This window comes from Sarcophilus harrisii, chromosome 4, assembly GCF_902635505.1.
Source record: "Sarcophilus harrisii chromosome 4, mSarHar1.11, whole genome shotgun sequence".
Classification (NCBI taxonomy): domain Eukaryota; kingdom Metazoa; phylum Chordata; class Mammalia; order Dasyuromorphia; family Dasyuridae; genus Sarcophilus; species Sarcophilus harrisii.
Genome location: NC_045429.1, coordinates 41,808,104 through 41,830,736, shown reverse-complemented (window position 1 = coordinate 41,830,736; position 22,633 = coordinate 41,808,104). Strand labels below are relative to the sequence as shown.

The 22,633-nt window shown below is 39.0% G+C and overlaps 1 protein-coding gene across 7 annotated transcripts in view; it reads right to left on the bottom strand.

Moving 5' to 3' along the window:
• TTLL7 (tubulin tyrosine ligase like 7) overlaps window positions 1–22,633 on the bottom strand; it is a 243,062-nt gene that overhangs the window by 134,119 nt on the left and 86,310 nt on the right. For all 7 annotated transcript variants that reach the window (XM_031936758.1, XM_031936756.1, XM_003767351.2 and 4 more), the window contains exons 7-10: window positions 22,084–22,300; window positions 17,039–17,203; window positions 13,316–13,474; window positions 1,259–1,353 (exon numbers count right to left, since the gene is read on the bottom strand). In XM_031936758.1, the coding sequence (XP_031792618.1) occupies window positions 1,259–1,353; window positions 13,316–13,474; window positions 17,039–17,203; window positions 22,084–22,300 (636 nt within the window). The remainder of the gene's footprint in view (window positions 1–1,258; window positions 1,354–13,315; window positions 13,475–17,038; window positions 17,204–22,083; window positions 22,301–22,633) is intronic.

Genomic DNA, 22,633 nt, shown 5'->3' with positions numbered 1-22,633 from the left:
TCTTCACTGAAAATGTCAGTATTTTTTTTGAATCCTTTCTCAGAATAAAGTAAGTTGCATCAAATAAACTTCATAATGTTACAAAGGAAACAAATTAAATTTAAATAAAAATGCTTTTTTTATATATCCAAGCTCAGAGACCCCTTGACCTTTATCCACAGCGCCCAGATTAAGAACCTTTGAAATATAATATCTGGCAAACAATTGAAAAACAATTTTTAATTTTTTTGCTGAGGCAATTGGGGTTAAGTGACTTTGTCCAGCAAGTGTTAAGTATATGAGAACAAATTTGAACTCAGGTCCTGACTTCAGGTCTGGTGCTCTATCCACTGCGCCACCTAGTTGCCCCCAAAATAATTCCTTTTTAATTAACTGTTCTTTGTTATTTCCTTCACTTTATTTTAACTCACATATTTATCAGTTTGGTCTTGCTTGGTAAGACAAAATAGGAAGTTTTCCCAAATAAAGTCTTATACTTGTCTCCTTTAAAGAATGATCCCTTCCCAGCTTCAGACACTTAAAAAATCCCTTGTATAACCAAGGAGTTGGCTTTGATAGTAGCTTTGCAGAGATCAAAAATAAGGCACTGGTTCAGGAGTATCTATAGTTGTTCTGGTATATAAATGTGAGAGTCAGATAGATGGATGACAGGATCTCTGAACCACACAAGACTTTCTAAGAGAGTCACTAAGAGTCAAATTCATACCTAATACACAAATCTCTTATAGCTATTCGGTTTTCAGTTTAAACTTCTCTAGGAATAGGAAGCCCATTAGATCTATGACATCTAAATGTCAGATATTGCCTCTTAATCCTACTGAACTTCTCTTCACTGGTGCTAATTCTGCCCATTTAATTTACACAGAATATTTCCTCTTCTACAAGCTAGTCCCTTCAAATATTGAGGCAGCAAACTCTTATTAACCTAAAATCGCTTCATATCTCTATGTTTTATATAAGCAAGAAAATTATTTTTTACTATCCATACTCTTTCCCCTCCTCTCTCTATAGTTCTCTTTGTGAATACAATCAGTCATTAAACAATATTCACTGAAACAGTTAGCAAAATAGCATAAAGACACAATGGGGAAGTTAAGTTGGTATTGAGATGGAGTAGACAGAGTTTTACATCTACTGATAGATCTGAGGATTTAGGAAAGAAGAGATGAACTCCAACTGAAATTAAATTGAAAATATGGCCTTTTGTGCCAAATGTAGAGAAAAATGAAAGTTTCAGAAGGAAAGAATTATTTTTTACCTGATGTTGAGTAACTTCAGGGCATTAAGCAACACTCCTTTTTTTACATCATAATCTATTTTCTGATCAGTTCCAAAGCTGGGGGCTCGATTAATCTAAAAATGGTAAAAAGAGGAAGAAGTGATAAGTTAAGAGTGTCAATAAATATAAGCATGCACTGCTTAACAATGAATTGGTTCCATGAAAACACTTGAGTTGAAAGGTAGTTCCAAAGGAACACAGTTTAAAATGTAATGATATCAGCGAATAGAAGTTTCATGACAATAGTGTTAAGAGTTTAGTTATAATGCACGGAATCTTTAGTTTAATAAAAGTGACTACAACTACCAGTCTAGGACAGTAAAAATTCCCAGAGGACTGAGATATGGAAAGGCTCTTCTGAGATCACTTAGTCTAACTCATTTTCCTAGAAAAGTAAACTTGGGGATGGGGAAGGGAGGAATTAAAAGATCTATACAAAGTTATACAACTTCCAAGTAACAGAAACAGAATCCAAACACATTTTCTGAATATAATTCCAATGATTTTTCCCACCACACTAGTATTTATTGTACATAGAGGAAATCTCTTTACTTTGCTCTTCTGCTAGCTTGCTGCTGGTCAAAATTCTTACACTTCTCTAGCTCATTTTTCCTTAAGTACCCAATACTTTCTCCAATTTCCTCAAGGTCTTGGAAAACATAAATTGGATTTTTTGCAATTTGGCGCCATCTGGTGGTAATAAATGGATAAGACATGATAAACTGTATAAGAATTTTTTTTTTTTAAGTGCTTGAAGGGAAATTAAAAATGTCTTTTTCCATTTTGCTTTTCAATATAATTTCTTAAGTTATGGAATTTGAATCTGATAGATAACTCCCTTTAACGCTCTCAAGTCCAGCTCTCTAATTTTTACTTATGAGATATGTAAGGGCCATATAACCTAAGTCAGTTATCCCAATCCATCAGAATGTTAGAGCTAGGATGTCTATTGACATCCAGTTTGAGATGTGCAATATAAGCTACTAGAGATGCAAGACAGGTAATTCAGGACAGAGATTATGGCAGATAAGTAAATCATCAGCACGGAGATGATCATGTGAGCCAACAAGTATTAATGGTTTTCTTAAGGAGTTCAGTCATGTCAAGGAGCAGAGCCAGGATAGCTAGAGAAGACAGATGTTTTTGAAAATGAGCACACAGGGAAGGAAGAAATTGAACATAACTGGGAGTACAGAAAATAAAAAGGCAACTCTGCAGGATAAGACCAGAAGGAATGAGACCACTTGTGCAGATGAAGGGTTCACCTTGGCAAGAAGGACCACCCATTTCTATAAGACAGAAGCCAATGTTCTAACAGGTTAAGATCTAGTGACAAGGAGAAGAGAGAGCTTTTTGTGAAAGAATTCATTTTTCAGTGAATTATAAATTCTCCACTAAGAAGACTGGGGAGTGGGGTGGAAGAAATGTGAGCCATGGGAGGTATAAGGAGGAATGAAATGGTTTTGGAAATGTGATATTAGATAGTGAGTTAATTAGGGAAGTATGAAAGGACTGCCTTGCAGCAGTGAGGATCCAGTTGAGATTACATTACATAAATTTATTCTTGACCCAGTTGGCACAGTTCTGTGCTGTTTCTCCAGTATGTGAATAGGAGCTCAGCTGGTAGGATGACCCCAAGGGCAAGACCAAAGGTAGGATAAAATGCCAAGGAACTTAACAGAAAGGGACAGGAAAGAGTAGGAGTTGAGCTGGGAAGGAGAGAGTGTAGCCAGTGCGAGGGAAATGGCCTGGAGAGGAACCAAGAGGTCACTGGCAGGGTCCCTGATATTTAGGTGACTCTTGAAGACTGACAGCATTTGACAGCACTTTGAGGGTAGGAGCCATTCCATCTTCCTCTCTACCCCCCCATCCCAAGTCAGACACTTAATAAATGCTTCATCAATATCTGTGAGCTGAACTGAATCCTCAAACTCCTGAGGCAAAAATGGAACTCGGGTCTTTTTGTTCGCAGGATCAGTGATTCTCCCACTCCATCACCTGCTACTCACAAGTTGATAACATTTTCCAAACAAATCTTACACACAAAATTTCAACCATCAATGGGAGGAAGGGAGATTCCCCAATTTTAAGCAACTTGATCAATGTCAAACGGCAAACAATGGAGGAAAAATTCCAATCTCCCCTTCTTTCCTCTCACTGGGTGATACCTCTGTGCCAGGGCTGAACTCAGGCTTCATGGCATGGAGGCACTCACAGTTCCACAGGTGTTTTTTTTATGTGTTATATTTTAAAGATAGATAAAAATTCTACTATCCATCTGGGATCTTAATGCAATATCAATATATCAGTTTAATGGGGAGGAGGGAAGAGAAAGCTTTGAAATGGCACCATCTAGCTATTAAGATAAGCCATGTCTATTTAAGTGGTTCATTTACCCTGCACCAAAAGGGAATATCCTTCTGAAAACAGTGCTGTGCCTTGAAGTGTGTCCCTCCTGCTGCCTCACTATCTCACAACACTGGGGTTTCTTTCCTTTCTTAAAGAAATCTTTTCCTCAATTTGAAATAAGTAAAGGAAAATCACAAATGGCTAGTGAGGGAAAAGTGTTTTCTCTGGGAAAAGCATCAACAGCATGCTAATAGCATCGCAGAAGCATCTCTGGGCTTCTGAGGGTCACTCAACTTTCCCACAAAGATAGGCAAGGAAGGATGGCCTGAATAGAAATAAGAAAAATTATACTGTGGACTTACAGGATGTTGCTGCCCCAAACTGCTCAGTCCTAAGAGAATTTCAGAAATGGGAAGGAGTTTAGGAGGTACCACCATCCCTCTTGCCAGTAGCCCAGATGAGACTCGGCAGCCAGGCTCTTCACAGGACTCTAATCTCTACACAACATTACACTCAGGGTGGAACAGAGTAAGACATTCAGTACTTGGAAGTGGGAGACTTGGATTCAAATCCTGCTTTTCTCAATGCATGCCCTTAGGTCACTTCAACCCTTCTGAGAGCTATTTTCCTCATTTGTCAAATCAATGGTGTGTATTACATGAGCTTTTCGGTCTATTCAAGCTTTCAGTCTACAATATGGTGATCCCATGAATTTACGCAGACTGTATCCCTACAGTGAAACATCTGAAAGGGAAAAAAATGTCTGTATATACAGAGTGTCCTCAAACTGCACTAGGATTTGGGGGACATCCTGGCTGTCTTCATGTATTCCAGAGATTGGAAAAATACCTGATCCTGGATACACAGGTGCCTGCTCAGGCTCTGTACAAGCCAGATCTAGATGGGGCTGTAGGAAGAAAAGTGTAGTCAATACTGGGACTTTTTATAAAAAACGGTTTAAAGTTTACAGAGTTATATATTACAAAATAAGTTTGCCACATATCATCTCCTTTAATCCTAGCAATCATCCTATGAGGGAGCTACTTGAACTATTATGACTTATAGTTTGGTTTGATTTGGAGGGTTTTTTTGGATTGGACTAGTAATCTCACTGGTACAGGTGACTTGCAATGAGACTATTGCCTCTACCAATGCAAAACTAGTTCTGGCCAGAGTTGCCTTGAGGAAGAGACAGAAGGGGGGGCATCCTGCAAGGCTAAGTGACTGATCCAGGGTCACATAACTAGTATGTATCTGAGGCAGGTATTGAACACATGGGCTCTTGACTCCCAATTCCAGCCCTCTACTCACTAACCCAAGAACTAACATACCACTAGCCAATTAGTTTTGTTAAATTAGTTAACTCAGTCCAGTTTGAAATGTCGGTGGAGAAACAATGAGCTCTGGGAATTGGGAGGCACAAAGTCCTGGGTAGATCCAGAATTTTATGGAAAAGGGTCTACAAAAGAAAAGGTAGGAATATGAAATGAAACTACCTTACTGTATAATTTTGTCTAAGTGGATGCTGGTGGTGAGAGTAGGAGGGGAAGGGGCAGATCCAGTGTATGTGTGTTGGGAGGAGGTGTACCTTTGTTCATGTATATGTATATGTGTGTTTGTACATGTATTTGGATTGTGTATAATTCAACAATTTGGAGCATAAAGAGAAATTTGCTGAACCTCAATAATGGGACTCGAGTCTCCTGGAACCAGGAATGGAGAAAGCCATGAGGGTGGGAGAAATTAACAGCCCCTTAGGAGTCAGTAAGTCTTTAAAATTACTATGCATTGGCTTCCTGTAGCATAACTGCCAAGGCAAGCCCAAAGGAGAAGCTTCCTTTGTTCCCCTATCATCTTGGACGTCCAGAAATAAGACAATCAGAAAAAGTAGAGGAAGGAAGGAAATTTGGTGGCCTTCTAATCCAACCTGCCACCACCTAAAATAGTCTCTTCTGTCACATCGACACAGGTTCATTCATCTAGCTTCCCCAAATGAATACTCAAGAGTAATGGAGGGCTCAGTGCCTCCCAAGCTAGCCGGTTCCATTGTGAAGTGGTGATAATCTTTAGAAAAGTTAATTTTTTTTGGCCTGGCTGTGGTTTTTAAACGTGGCCAATATTTACCTTTTATCGGTCTGTTCTCGTTAGTTATACATCTGTAGCAAGAGAAGACTCAAGAGGGAAGGTACTGGGCCAGTCTAATTTCTCCCCAACATGCTGAAGACAAGCAGACATCACATCATGTTTTCTCACATTTGGAATCCATTCAGCTGTTACTAGTTAGCCTGTGTAAAGTGCTTGACAAACCTTAGAATGCCATATTGATGCTAGCATTCACCTTCCCCATCATGACCTTGGACAGGCGACCTCCTTTCAGGACCTCTGGTTTATCATTTATCAAACATGGATGGTTAGACTAGACGGTCTCCAATGTCTCTTAGCAGGCCAAGTCTATGATCCCTTAATCCTCCCATCACTCCTCATGTGATGTGGCTCTCTGGACCTCTCCCCCTTTGCCAGCATCCTTCTGGGGCACCCAGAAAGGCAGGGTCTGACAGCCACCTCAACTTGTCCATTCCACTCTGCAGGGGCCAGTGTCGGGGCAGCCTGGACTCAAAGGAACCTACCCCAGCCTTGCCACCACACCTGATGCTTCATTCACTCCCCCATCTGCTGACCACCAGAGCTGCCCGTGCATTAACAGACACCAAATCACCAGCTTTCAGTTTGCAAGTTTGAGCCGTTATTAAGTTCACAACTTCTCGGCTCTCTTCACACAGAGAGAAGGTAAACTGACCACTAAGAGTTAAATGGTAAAGGCTGTGCTCTGGTAATTTTAGGCTCTGTATAAATAGAGTTTATCAGGACTGAATGGAATGGGGAATATGGATCCTCTTTTGGATGTTAATATACTAGGAGGAGAATCAACTTACACAGATGGAAAAAACTGGCTCAGAGTGCCCAGTTACACTTGGGCTTCCAAAATTATTCCTAGAGAAAGGAGCAAGCCAATTTCATTCTGATCCCTAATAGCTCCTAGTTTTCTTCCTGACTTTTAACAAGTGTTTTTAACTTTTTCTATCCCACAAAGCAAATGCAGAAAAAGTTTATTACAATATTCATGGCTGTGGCCCAACATTCAAAGAGATATTTTGAAAAGCCCCATAATTCATTTGATCAGTAAGAAATAGGGAACAACAGGAGGATAGCACTCTCTCTTCTGCTCCCCTTCCCCTAGGCTCCCTAGTAAGCCTGGCTGGGACTTTTAGAAAAATCTCTGTCCTTTCATATTCAACTGCTACCACTTTTACTTGGATGCAAACTCTAGTTCTTATGATAGGATTAGTTGTTTTATAAGCAAACAGCTTTCTGCAGCCTTTGCCTTGATCCAAAGTTTGCTAATGTCTGCTTTAAATTGAGACAGTGATAAATTGGAAGAAATAGGAGGCACAGACATTTAATTCACCAAACACACGACTTTAATAAAGAAATGGTAAAAAAAAAAAATAAATAAAATAAACAAAACTGTGCTGTCGGCCCATTCAGACAGAACAAATCTCTTGGACCCAAGATGCTAAGACAGAAAACAAATAAAAATAATGAGAACTTTCTTAGCACTTAGGATAGATCTGGGACTGGAAAAGTCTATCCCATCCTCCCATGTTACAGATGAGTATAATGAGGCCCCAAGAGGTGAAGTGCTTTGTCTACAGTCACAAAGAGAAAGACTGAGGCAGAAAGGAGTTCAGTCTGACTTAGAATCCAAGACCCTCTTGGCAACCTGTCTCCCAAAATAAGCAGCCTAATACAGCAGCAAATGCTTGATCATGGCTTCCTGATTAATTTCCATCAGTGCTGAACAGAATCAAGCTAGAGATGGCTCTGGTACAGGTCAGTCAACAACCAGTCCAGCAAGCTAGTGCAGCATCCTTCTGCACATTTCTCCTTCTGCAGGTTTCCTTCAACCTTCCCCCACCACCATGTCAAAGGCACCCAAAAATCCCCTCCCCAGCCGGACACATCTGCACCCTCCAAGGAACAATGCTCAGAAGTGAATGGACATATGGAAAGGTACCAGCAACCATCCCAGCCCACCATCTCCCAGCCGAAAAGCTCCCAAAGCTGACCCAAGCCAAATCCCCAGAAGAGGGAGTCCATGTTTCTGCAAGGAAAGGCTGGGGAACAAGCCCACAGCACAGAGGGCTTGGCCCCCAGGCCCAATATAGAGCTTCTGCTCAGGCTTCTCTTCACTCTTTACTTGCCTAACACCAAAGGACCCTGAGCCGAAGGGAGGAAAAATAATTTTTCAAATTGAGTTCTTGCTTCTTCCCTTCATCTGATTCCTAAACTGGTAAAACTAGAGGGTCCTATGATCCTCAAATTTCAATAGCTTGAAGCTCCATTTGTAACTAAATATAAATCATTTCAATAAGGCCTTGCAACTGTCATCTGAATAAATCATACTGTTCCATGCAGTATATCTAGGGAAGAAGGTCATCTCAACTTCAATGCTCCTTCCATATCTAAATTAATCAAAGTGATTAAAAACACTCCATAAATGCAAAATATTGCCTATCTTTCCACTTTCCCAATATTTACTTTGGAGCAGGGGGATTTGAGAAGACAGGAAAAGGAATATGCATTTTCCCTCAGCTTCAAAATTTCCAAAAAAATGTTTATTTCCCGTATATTTAACGTTAACTGTTTTCTTCCACTTGGTGGCGCCAAAGGTCTTTCTATATGACGATCAGAATTTGCTTAAAAAACCACTTTCACGCAGTTTTCTCACAGATACAAGAAATGTTTATTTAGCCAGAACTATTAGCTGCTGTTGGGTATATTTTTGTGGTTATTATAATTAATCACTGCCGAAGAACGAGTGAATAGAAAATGGAGGTACTTTTTCTCTCCTATCTTTCCAAACTCTGTTTCCATGAATCTTCACGGGGGCTAATGTTTTTGTTTTTATTTTTCAGGATTTCAGTGCTAAAGAGACTTTAAAAGGTTCAGTTAACTTTCAGTTATGTTGCAAATAGAGAGGAATATGTGGAGGCTGCATTTCAAAAGACAGTCTGAATCACTGGTTTCTCCAGGGCTTTCTCCTGGGGCTTGTGGGGAAGCAGCTCCCAGCTCCCCAGTCCCCTTTCAGGGCCCCAGTCCCCAGCCGGCCTCCCCCCCTCCCTCCCTCGCCCACCTCTCCTATGTCAGAGATGGAGAGGACAGCTAAGCTGGCCAGGGCAGGGGAGGGAAGAGCAGGGACAGGTGTGCGCAGGAGGGGCCCAGTGGAAAAGGTGAAACTGGAGAATGTCAAGCAGGGGCAGAAGGGGCAGACTTAAGGTGTCTGTCGCACGCTAGACAGGGGCCCCACAGGTGGCAGAAAGGGCAAGTCCCCAAAGCCTTGTTTCGGGAACCAGAGAAGGGGGGAGATTAGGAGTCCCGAGGAATCAAGTGCTTCTGCTAAAGAAAGCCGGGGAGGGGGAGGGGGCTGGCAGGCAGAGGAGGGCAGGCAGAGCTCACACTGGGGACAGCAGCACCAAAGGAAAAAAAAAAAAAAAGAAAACCCTAAGTTTTAGAGCTGGAAATGGGCTTGGAAATAAAATGATCGACCTGATCTGCTCCTTTTAAATTCTGAACTGGGAGGAGGGGGCGCCATTGGCAAGCTATGGAGGATCTATGGAGAGCTGGCTGAGGCAGAATTCAAACCCAAGTGCTCCAACCAACCGCAGGGGTCTTTCCATTATCCATGACCCTTCGGACATATAAATCCATCCTGGAATCTCGTGTTCTCATTCCTTCACCCATTTGACCACAAGCTGGAATTTTATGCAGTCTAAAACTGTAAACTGGGGGTGCGGTGGGAGACGCTTGTCATGGGGAGTGGGGGGGATGGTAACAAATGCTATTATTTCTATATCGCTACCAAAAAGAGATGTGGCTAATTTTATGCTAACTGCTGATTATCCTTTTCTCCCTGCTCAATCCAGATGGCTTCTCCACTATTTGTCCAGTCCCACTATTTGTACCCCAGATCCCAACCGATATAATTCCAAATCATTCCCTCTTTTGCATTCAGTCTATTGTCCCCTATAACTATTATTTCCTTCCCAATTGCCTAACAAAGCCAGATCTCCTCCAGCCCAAGAGAAAAAGATTCTTGACCCTTCTTCCTATTTACACTGCCCCACCCCGCTCCCAGCTACAGCCTATAGTTCACCTCCCATTCATGTCCCTTGTTATCTAACCTCTGACCCCACCACCAACCCTAACACCTAGCTCTATGCCTAGTATACAGAAGGTACTTAATAAATGCTTGTTAAATGACTGTCACCTCTTTTCCTTATCCTTCACCTGCCAGATCCAATTAGTTGCCAAGTCTTGTTAATTCTTCCACAATATCTCTTGCATTTGTTCCCATTTCCTATTCCCATGGCTGCCACCACCTTTTTCCCCCACACTTCATAATCTCTTGCCTGGTCTACTGGTATAAATTCCTAATTGCCCTCTTGGTTTCTCTTTCCTTTCAAATGTCCAACTAATCTTTCCAAAAGATAGAACTGGTCATGGCACTTCCCTGTACCAAAGTCTGCAGCAGCTCCCCATTGCATCAAGAATCAAATCTGAGCTCCTCTGTTTGGCATTAAAAGCCCTTCCAAATTTGGCTCTGATCTGTTTTAAACTTACTTTATGAGAAAACACAAATGATGACCTCCAAGCATCTTTTTTTAACCTTTATTTTTATTGCCTTTTCTTCCCCTCAACATGGCTAATATGGAAATATTTTGCATGACTTCACCTTCCCAATGAGTAGGGAAAAAAGAGAGGAGGAGTTCAGAACTGAAAATGTTTAAAATAAAAACAAAAATTTATTTTGGGACCCAACCCTTCCCTTCACATATCAAAAAAGTGGCTGTTATCTGCAACTTATGCCATCTTACAAGTTATACCCAAATGCCTGGAAAGCCCTTTCCTATCTTTCTTAACAACTCCTCTAAAAATAATAGATTTGTTCATGACTCAGCTGAAATACCACCTCCTTCAGGTAGTCTACCATGAGCCTTGAAAATGCTCATGCCCTCACCCCTCCTCAAAAAAGTATATATTTTAAGCTATATCTTAAATATCTAATATTTTTGAAACCTTAGGCTATTTTTTTTAGTTTGTTCAAGCTTGTGTGTGTTCTCGTTCTCTCTCTCTCTCTCTCTCTCTCTCTCTCTCTCTCTCTCTCCTCCTCTCCTCTCCCACCTTTCACATCAACACTAAATACAGAGTAGAAATTTAATAAATGCAAACAAATGCAATCCTGTGCAATATACTGCACAGGAAAATTTCTGCAAAACAAACATTTCAGCAAAACAGCAGCAGCCACAAAAAAAGCCTAAAATTTTGGGGTTTGGACTCTTTGCTTTGCCATTTTTCTTAATCCAGTGAATGACACTATGTCAAATCCTTATATGTAGAACAAGCACCGACATAACTTATATTCTATATATATATAACTTATATTGCTGCCTTTTTTCCCCTTTCCTTTCCAATCCTGAATAAGCAATAAAAGGCAGCTGTCCTGGGGAAAGGAGATGATCAAACATATTTGTACTGTCCATCTGCCTTTGGTAAATAGTCACTAATGAATGCATTATTGTGACGGAGAAATTGCTCTCTTAATCTCCAGTTGTGGATCTCCAACTGCTGGATTACTGCAGTAGCTGCCTCTTAACTAGAGCGTCTTGTCTTTGGTCCCCCCTGCCAATCTACCCAGATACCAACTGCTCGATAAAGCTCCTTCAGTGCTGCTTTCATTACCTCATTTCCCTGCTCCAAAAATCTTGCGCTAGCTTACTGGAAAAATGTCAAGTCACTGGACAATTGACCCCACATCTCTTCTCACAGGACTTTCCCAAGTGAATGTTCTACTGCTGCCCTCCAATGATGGCTATCACTCCTTCAGTGCTTCTGTTTAAGGTTTCCCAGCTTACCAAGTACACACAAATACACATGAACACAGTCTAGCACAGAGTTTTGTACAAGTGCTTGCTGAACTGAACTAAATTGTAGTGATGACTAGCATCAATCAGATGCCCACTCACGAAGGACTTAGTTAACTAACAACAAGACTCATTTTGCTTCGTGTCAATGGTCAGCATCAACATCATCCTTTTCTCATTCACAGGCAGTTAGATTTAAGACTTGATCAAGCAACACAGACTAGCTGTAGCTGCTGCTGTGAGCAATTTGTCGGCAAAACTGGTAAACATAAGTTCCTTTTCACTGTGAATTTCAGCCCTCAAATCCCAAGCTTCTGGTGGCAAAAAAGGTAATTTTTTTTCTACTGGTCTTTTACCAACTAAGACAATTTCCACAAAGCAAAAGGATTGACCAAAAACCTCTCCCCTGTCTTGGTACCACAACTTGAAATTTCACCATCAGGAAATCAATTCCTTTAGGTTCTTTTTTTTTCCCCCAGTCGATGATTCTTTTCTAAAATGTAAACATTCCTCATGGTAATAAGGCCAAAAGATCACTTAATCTGAGATAGTGACATTAGTTTCTTTGTTCTAAAAGAAAAATCTGGATGCTGGGCTTGGGAGTGAGGAAAGGATGAGGTGGGGGGACAAGCTTAGTTGAGAGCCAGCCATGTCTGCATGTGTTTATATTTATAAATGCAGAAGAAGCTCCCTATGTCATGGGTTGTCTGTGAACCAGGCACCAGAGTGGATAAATCAGTCTACCACTTATGCTGACAAGAAGCAAATTAAAGCTGTCTCACTTTGAGTTTTGTTTTCTGATACTGACAATCGGATATTCCCCCAAAATGATACCCAAGGCAGCTGTCCAATAAGGAAGCTGAAATTATCTTCCTTCTTTCCTCTTCTCTCCCTTCAACAGTCCTCTTCCATTCTATCTCCAAATAATAAAAATGATTGATAAAGCATTCCGGTGTTCAAGGGCTTACCACCCTAGAGGCAGCATGGTCTGGTAGAAAGGAGCAATTATCTGGTGAAAATGAGCTGCATGGACTAAGACAGATAAATGAGAAAAACTTACAAGAAAACACTTTGAATTCAAAAGTCCTATTCCATTATAAAGTATTCTCAGTCTTATTTAACCTCCTACCTTTTCCTTTCAGTCTCTTTATCTTGCCAAAACAAAAAACAAAACAAAAAAAAAAAACAACACAAAAACAAAAACAAACAAAAAACCCACTACTTTTTTTTTCCTTTATAAGCAAACTTTCTACTTAAATTATCTAGATAATTACCTTCATTCTTTCCCTTTCTTCTATCTTTTCAATCCCACCTCATTTCCTACACTGTGAAATGAAAATCTTCCCTCTGTGATACTACCCTGATTGTCAATTAGCTTTGCATTGTCTGGAATGAAGAAATATGCAATGCTGCAGAAAGAATAGGGCAGACTCATATGTACTGAGAAGTTCCAAGCCCTCCCTCATATTAGCATGATATTCAATGTCTGATGTGAACTCTGGAGAAGTCTTGCCCACTGCCTCATGAATAAAATCCAGTTCCCATGCAGGGCTTTCTATAGCTGTTTCCAATTCAAATGGTCTGCCCAGCCTAACTAGGAGGACCATTCAGCTGTGAAAGGGTGCTATTAACAACGTATGAAAAGAGACATTTTAAAACGCAAGGTATATTGAGCATTTCTCATTCTTTACAAGGAATACATTACCTCCAGAAGCCACGGCTTCAGTTTTCTGTCCAACAAAATATCAAATCCCAGGACTTCAAAGCAGACACTTTCACTTCCTGGGGGTTGTCCAGGTCTACACATGCGATATGCATGCAAGACATGTGGTTCTGCTACAATCAGAGTTTTTACCACCAATTCCTAGATAAAATGTGATAAAACAGATGAAAAATGAACATTATATTGTATCTGATTTCTATTTTGCATAAAGTAAAGAGTTAATGAACATTGTGTTTATTAGCTACAAGCTAAAGGCAAAAAGCAGGGCTTCAGACTGATATTTTCCCCCAGAGACTTAAAAAAAAAAATACAACAAAAAGGCCAGTGGAAGGCACCTGAGGGTCTTTATTCACATTAAGATTGGAAAAAAACTGTTAAATGGAAAGGGCTTGAAGGACATAAACTGAAAAGAAGCTAGCTTTCGGGATTTTCTACTACAAAAGAAAACCAATTTTAGACTGAGTTATTAGAATTTGTTTTTAAAAGGATCAATTTTACCAAGCAGGGACTAGCTAAAGCAGGCATTCTTAACCTGGGGTCTAGGAACTTTTGTTTTCCTTTCTATTTAAATAACTATTTGAATGCAGTTTTGTCTTATTTTCCTTTGCCAAACTACAGATTGCATTTCTGTATTTTTCACAGTTGTGAGAAGGGATGAAGGGGCTTCCTCAGGCTCCTGCCCAAGAGAACCAGGACACAAAGAGATCTGCAGAAGCTCTCAGCTAGAGGGCAAGACCAGGAGATCAGTCAGGGCATTGGTCCTATTTTTTGCTCTCTGCGTGTTGTCTCTAGCAATACTAATTTGTTTTACTGAATAGCCAAGTTTGTGGAATATTATTCCATTGAGGTTGTTTTTGTTTTTCATTTTCTGTAGAAAGTTTTCCTTGAGCTCAATATCTATTTTCTATACTTAGTTGAATACATTTGTTTATCTCCCCCTGCCAGGGAGCATAAACACCATCCCAAAACAGAATAAAAAAGGAAGGCACAAGCAGTTAAGCCTTCCCAATTTCTGCAGAAAGCCGACTCCTCAGACACAGACCTGGGTGAGACTGGAAGAAATACAACAGTGGAGTTTTCAGACAATTTGGTTAGAAATGACAAGACCACATGGTAACACCAGAAAAGGTCAAGTAGAAACAAACAGTCTGATTCTATGTATCTTCCAGTATATTACTGCAACAATGGGCCTAGAATGACTAACAATTGATACCGCACAACAGAGAGAAGAGACTACTGATTTCATTCAACCAGCTATCCATGTCTCTCTTGGGAACAACACAGTCCTATTTCCAGCTTTTTGAGTTATGGGTAAACTTATTTCAAGGTTTTAAAATAGATTAGGCCATCTTTGAGCCACTGATGTACCACTAAATGCAATTTCATTGTCATTTAGTATGTATTCTGCCCATCAAAATTAATCAAATTTCCCAGCAAGCACATCTATGAAAGGGCACAAAAGGTAAGGATGGGGGGGGGGGAGGGAGGGAATCAAACCCTAGTGTGATCTGGTACATTTTACTCCTTATTTACAAGGCTATTATTGATATATGGAAATATATAAAATTGAAGATAATAGGAGACATTTTCATACAGGCTTTATGTATTATGTTTCAAATTTGAGACCTCAAACTTTTGTCACGTGAAGATTTAAATGTTAGGTAAGTTTTTTAAAAAAAGGATTCAAACAGAACATTTTTGAATGATTACCATCATTGTTACTAATTGCCTGAATTTAGATAAATTTATTAATTTTTCTTTTAGCCAAAAGAATCACCTTGTTCTGTTTTTATTGATGTTATTTATGACTTTTGGTCTTCAGAGAAGAAAGGGTATATTTTAGAAATAAGTTTCTCCAAAGTAACAAACTGAATAACACCTTGTGATCTGATATAGTTCCAAACTAATATCTCATCTTTTTAATACACTACCCTAGGGTTCATCTTTAAAATGTTTTTGAAAAGTTTACAGTAAAATATCCATAACAAAAAATAAATGTTCGATTACTATGAAAATGCAAACAATTTAACTTGGTAAATTTGTAATAAAATAGTCTATGAAATAACAATTCTAAGATTAGGATTTTCCATATACATTTTATAGATTTGTTAACAAGTGTTTTTTTTTTTTTACTATATTTTCAGATACTCAGAAATATATCAGTGTCTATCAGACCAAGTCTTTCAATCTCAAGATCCTCTACATTATAACTTTAAAAAAATATTCTCATTAGGAACTATACTTTTGGCTAAAACAGACAAGTAAAATACATTATTACTGATTTTTCTGGTCAACAATTCTATATTATTTAACCTTCTTCCAATTAAATTCTCCAACTTATGTAGAAGAAATATCATCCAAAGCCACCATCTATTGAATAGGATATAACCACTTTTTTTTTTTTTAAACATCTAGCTCCATTTTAAATACCCTTCAGTTAGACAGCCTTGTGGCTACTTTCTCTCAGTCTCTCTCTCTCTGTCTCTAAGAGCAAAGTCTGTTTGGAAGTGAGAACTATGGAGGAAAAACAGCTTAATCTGATAAGAATAGGTTCCCCTGTCAAATCTTAGAGAAAATTAAGATTTTTGATAATAATTTTTGATTAGGATATATTGCTAAGTCCCAGTCACCTATTCATTAAGCCACAACAAGCCTAGTGGGTTATGTGTGTCATGATTACTGTCCATCAATATCAGCTGATGTCCAAAATGTCCCTTTTCAAATTAAATCAAATGTACTCCCGTTGGTCCACTGTTCTCAATCTAATGATGCCTCCTTAGATTTAGACTTGGAAGGAGATTTACATATCATCTAATGTTAATCTCTCATTTTAAAGATGAGGAAACCGAGTCCCAGAAAGTATAAGTGACTTGTCTAAGATTACAGTCAAAAGAGCCAAGATTTGAGCCCACATCCTAGAAAATATTCTCCAGTGCTCACGCCACTGACATGCTAGGATCATCCGAGCCTTTCAGCATAACATGGGTGTTTAAAAAATAACTACAACAATTAGCCTCGGTAACAATAGAGTAAAGACCTTATTTCAATTCAACAAACAAACATTTATCATCCTGCCAAGCTCAAATCCAGTTTGGATATGTTTAGTCTCTATTCAGGATGGAAGCCATCAATTTAACAAACCATTAGGTTGAGACAAATGTCAATGCAGGCACAATCTACAAATTTGCTGATCTTTGATGGTCATTACCCATGACATATATTTTTATTACCTCCTATCCTCCCAAAAGGAGAGCTTCTAAATCAAATTACACAGTCTCTGTGTCACTGTGAATCTTCAATAAGCATGCTTCCTAGACTTTGAGGACAGTTTTAATCCCCTTAGTAAGCTTAATAATATGATTATTAGCCTTGTCTCATATAGGTTTGCCATTCTGCTATAACTTATTCTACTCTCTTCCAAATCCTACTAAAATGACTTCACTACTAAGTATCTGTATACTTATACACTGGCACACACCAATATCTTGAAGTAAAAGTTTAATTTAATCTAAGAGTTACCCTAGTTATGAATTACTTGTTAAACTCATGCTGGTGGCAAGCAATGACAAGTCTTACTGTGTGATTTTGATCTAATTAATTGGGCCTGAAAAACACTGCATTAAGGAGACTTCTGGTTTTTATATAATGCACTGTTTTGAAAGTAGAGAATTACCAACTAGTAACATGCAAATGGTATCATCTTACTGAAATATCACTCCAAAACTTAGCAACATCATGTTTATTTGTTTGTAGGAATTCGGTAAACCATTTGATAGACCGCTTGCTGCCTTTATCTTCAGTTTCATCCCGTTCAAAGCGCTCATTATGTTTGTTCACAGAGTAGTTTGTCAGATGCATATAGAGCTGGCTCTGTAACACATGAAAATCAAAACGGTCATATCATCCACAGAACCCCGTCCTGTTGTGCTTTCCAGCAAACCCCCACACCTTCCCCCAAAACAAGATGTATCCAAAGAGATGGAATTAATTCATTTAAAAGTTTGCATCAACCTCGATGACAAACAAATAGCTATTTATCTAATTTATAAAATAAGTAGATGGGCTCACATGCTCTGCAGAAAGCAGCCACTTTCCTGTGGTACCAATTACTTGGATTGTCAAGAGTTGTGTTTTCAACTATTAAAAAAAGACATATGCACAGAACTCTGAGTACAAATGATGGCCCAAGTTACTATTTCTATACCAGGAAAACATTTTAAGGGTGGTGATGTTCCCAATACTGCTGGGTTGGTGGATTTCTTTTTGGTGGTGGGGGAAGCATTTGCTCGTTCCCTTTTGCCATGTGTGACATTATGAAATACACACATTCATTCTGTCTTCACCATGGTTTCTTTTGTGAAAGGTATTATTTTTGTGGTCTCTTTCCCAAGAAATGGGAATTGAATTAGGGCTGCAGTAATGGTCTCATGAAAACAACAGAGGCTGAAAGGCAGACTGTGAGCTCCACTGTGGGCTCTCCCACTGTTCAGTCAAGCTAGGCCAGCTGATCACTTGTAATCAAGGATAGGTACATGAAGTACTGATGGCACCGGAAGGAAAGGTGCTGTAATACCTAGAGGTGTTCACATATCAGATCAGCACAAAGACATTTTTTAAAACTTTCTGTTTTTTACAACTAGGACTTGGGATATTATGTCAACTGTTTCAAATCCTCACTATATGATAAATCTATATTTATATGAAGTTTCAAGGACAAAATATGTATTGAAAATATATTTTCCTGGCATGGTTTGAGGTGCCAAAGGGTTGAAAAAAGGCTAAATAAACCCTTATTCCTATCCATGAGGAGTTTATAATCTGATTGTGGAAACAAAACACATACCAATCCAGGAACTGATTAGAAGGGCAGCAACTTCTAATGGAACCCTTGCAGCAAGCTAGATTAGATCACATCATCTTTGGCTCTGAATTCTAGGGTGCCTCCCAGAAAAGTCTGAGCCATGCTCCCTAAACCTATCTATTCTGGTCTTTTCCTCTCCAACAGTCTCAAATAGAGATGCCCTTACTCCTCCATCCCAGTGGGAACCCTTGCCTGTGCCTTGGAGCCCACCATTTCTTAAGTCTCAGAGGAAGCTTATTTTCTTCTAGTCCCTTCCTCATCCTAGGGAGCTCACTATATTCTCTGCATCACAATATATGCACAATCTTCTTTTAAATGGGAAGGGGGGACAAGGGTAATCATCAAGTTTCACTTGACTCTGCTGCTCCTTCCACTTTAACATATATTATTTCCCTCCCTCCTTCCCTTTACTTCCTAAATTCTCCAATGATTATTCAATTCAATTCAGGTCAAAAGACTTTGGGGGCCTATTATGTGGAGTCAATCTACAAGGGCCAATAGGCAATATGTAAAGAATACAACATTTAAAATGAAACTGGTTCTCAAAAAGTTTACATTCCATGTATATCCTCATTTGCCTCGAATTCCTTATAATTTGATTCTTCCCTACCACAATCCCCAAACTGTACCCTCAGAGATTACCAAAGACCTCCTCCTTTCTACACAAAGGAATTTTCCTCAATCTTCATTTTTCTGGATTTCTCACCATCATTTGACAGTCTCATAAGAGACTGTCCTCTCTTGGCTTCCCTGATAATTCTTAAAATTAAATTTTAATTGGCATAAATCTTATTTCTTTCCCTTCTACCACACACACAAAAAGAAAACAAAATTCTTATAACAAATACATATAGGTGAATAAAACCAATTCTCTCACTGGCCATATCCAAAAAATGTCTGGCACTATTTGCTTCTCATCTTAACTCCTTGTTTATTCTTTGTCTATGGTTAACTTTTTTTCCTCCCAACTATGGATTGACATCCAAGCCCTAGGCTTTCATAGGATCATAATTCTAGCACTAACAGGGAACTTGGAAACAATCCAATTCAACCCCCTCATTCTACAGATAATCAAACCAAAGCCGAGAGAATCCCCAGTTCACCCAGCAAAGTGAAGAGGAATGACCAGCAGACAGTCACAGAATTTTATCACAAGAACCAGCTAAGAGAACAATCAACAAGAACAACAGAGAAGCAAGTAATCTCACTTCTAGCAGGTATGGAGGGCATGAAAAGTTTGCAACAACCTCCAGAGAGTTGACTGTTCCATGATCAAGTAACTGCTATGGAATTACAAAGTTCAAGCTAGATTCCCCCCTAAAAGAGGACATTAAACCACTGGAAGAACACCTCTTTTCCCTCCAGGTTCTCACAGAACATGAAGCGTTACCTGAAAGAACGAAAAAAGTCCTTTAAGATAAAAACAATGAAAAAGGATCTTAAAGGGCAGAGGGGCAGCCCTTCCTGCGTCAGCAGATTAGAAGATAAATGAATATGAGACTCATAAGGATAACCAAACCCCTTGAAGCTGAGTAATAAATTTAAAAGTCTTGATCCCTTTCTTTATTTGAAGTTCTACATTTCTAATTCCCCATGGATATTTCCATCTGGATTTCCCACTGGCATCACAAACTATCCATATCCATTATATTCCATTAATCCATATAATTTATAATATAATTCATTAATTCCCTACTTCTCTGAATGTGCCAACATTATCCTAATCAACCAAGCTTGAAAGCTTCTCCTGTTAAATCCACCTCATACATGGCCCTAACCACTAACCCTAGGTCCTCCAACTCAGAGAAAGTTAGTTTGTCTCTGAAATACCACAAGCTGTCCTTCCATTTCTATGGCCAAGGGCTTTTTTAACCTCTCTCCTGGACTAGTGCAGTAATCTTATAACCAATGTTCCCATCAAGGCCCTCCCTAATAAACTTCATCCTACATATTCATCCCAGAGCCATGTTCCTAACACATAATTACAATTATTTCATCCCATGATCAAAAACTTAAAATGGCTTTGCCATCTTTAACCATATAAGGTCTCCAGGTTCAAGCAAAATACAGCCTTCAAAATGCCTTCATATTTCCCCATTTTTACACCTTTGCACTTGCTGTTGGCTGATCCCAGGAGGCTGTCCTCCAGTGATCTCTTATCTCACAAAATTTTATTCTTCCTTCAAGATCGCCACTTCTACATCCATGAATTTTTCTGTATTCCCACCAGAAATAACGTGACTTCCCTGCTCTGAATTTTTCTAATCCCTTTTTTCTGTCTTTTTAATGTAACATCCTACTTCCTGTGATAGTTATTTGGGGAAATGCCTTAAGTCTCTTGTTCAGCTGTAAACTCCCAAAGTGCAGGAAGCTCATCTTCATATCTTCTACAGGAACTAACATGGTGACTTTGCCCTTAGTAGGTAGTTAATAAATAACTGGTGAAAGAATAATTGTCTACTTTCTTTACCAATCAAGTGATGACTGTATCAAAAATTGGAATATCAATACAACCTCTGAAAGGCAATGAGGCATAGTAGAAAATATTATTTTTTATTCAAGAGAGCTGAATCCCTGCTCTCAATTATTATGAGGATGTCTAAAAAAACTAAAACTGCCTCAAGAAGGGGGGAGAAATGTGATCTCCTTAACCAATCAGAATGATATGGCAGAAAAGGCAACACAAGTTTAGGATATAAACATTTGTAAAACTTTTGAATAGGAATGGTAGAAGGTTATGAGCAATTTCACATCATAAGATAAAGGAGCAATGGAGGGAAAACCAGTTTTAAAAAAGCTTGGCTAGAGACACAACTAAGTAAAAATAATCCCAAGTACATTTAAGGATAAAAAATTGAAGGATTACAATCAAGAAATGAAAAGTGGGAAAGAGGCAACTTGTTTTTGTAACAAACTCTTTTTATCATCTAGGAAAACTGGGGCCTCATATTATCATTTTAATGTTATAATACTTCCAGAGGTCATGGAAATGACTGCGAAGACAAGACAGACCAAAAAGCTCCTCCATCATCAGTCAGCTGGTGGCCATGAGTGACAGCTGGCCATGAATCCTAGAGTTACTATTAACACCTAAGACTCGGATAACATAAATGTAGCTCATGGTTTTGTTTTGGCTGGGGTCAGAAAGACCCGAGTTCAAATCTGCCCTCTGACACTCATTAGTTATGGGACCCTAGTGCAGGTCACTTAACCATGTATGCCTCAGTTTCCTCATCTATAAAATGAACTGAAAAAGTAAATGGCAAACCACTCTAATAACTTTGCCGCCCCAAAACCCCAACTCTAAATGGGGTCATGAATGGTTGGCTAAAAAGTGAGAGAGGTGAGATTCTGAATCCAGTTCCTCCTGGTTCATTCTCCAACCTTCTATCCACCAGTGCAGGGTGCCTCACAAAAGAGGAACCATGTTTATAATTATTATCACAATTAATTTTGGAAAAGGCTCTTTTCCTTCTCTCTCACTCTTCCCCTTCTCCCTTTCAGTTCCCTCCTCCTCCCCTCTCCTGTCCCTTCCCCTCCCCCTTCCTCCTCCCTCTCCTCCTCTCCCGTTTTCTCTTTCTGCCACAGAGACAATGAAAAAGATCATCAGATCTTGTCTTCTACAACATCACTGAAAGACTAACTATATGTGCTTCCAGGATGAGCAATACATTACCGTTGGCAACTTGTATAAGGGTTAGTAAAAGTTCCAATATATAATCATAATGAGATAAAGTACCACTTGAAAGAATTTTTGACATATATTGCTTTTTGTCTCAGACCAAAACTGCTTTAAGTACAATCGAAAATGATTGCTTTATCTCCACTTAAGCACACACAGAATTACATTTTGTTTTTAAGGATATATATTCACCCTAGCACCACTTACCAAATTTGTATCATTAGGTGGACTATACTTTTCTGTCCCCATTCTCACAAGCCCATCATGATATAAAAATATTTTTAATGGATCACAGGATGTTATCAGAATATAAATTCGTAAATCAAACTTGTAGCCTTCCATAAGAAAAGGCTTATCAATGTATTCCTGGACAATTAAGTGGTCCTGAGCAAGTAGCTTTTCAGCATTTCTTACCAAAGAGATCCTGGATTTGAAAAAGAAAAAAAAGATAACATGAAATGAGGCACAAATAAATTGTCAGACGTTCAAAAGAGAAGGGTTCTATAACTGTAAAGCACCAGAAGGTTATTTTCCTCCATGATTCCTTTTCTAAGGTTCTCTTGAAAAATGATTTGAAAAAAAAAATCACTGCATATTTTGAAAGGGAATAAAAGGCTTAATATAGTAATTCTGCATTATTGAAATAAACGCCTTTTCCTTATCATGTGAATCAAGGACATTTCAGAGCATTTCAATTTGTCAGAATTGAGGAGGAGTCAATTCTGCTCAGTCAATGGAATTAAAACTTCAACTGACA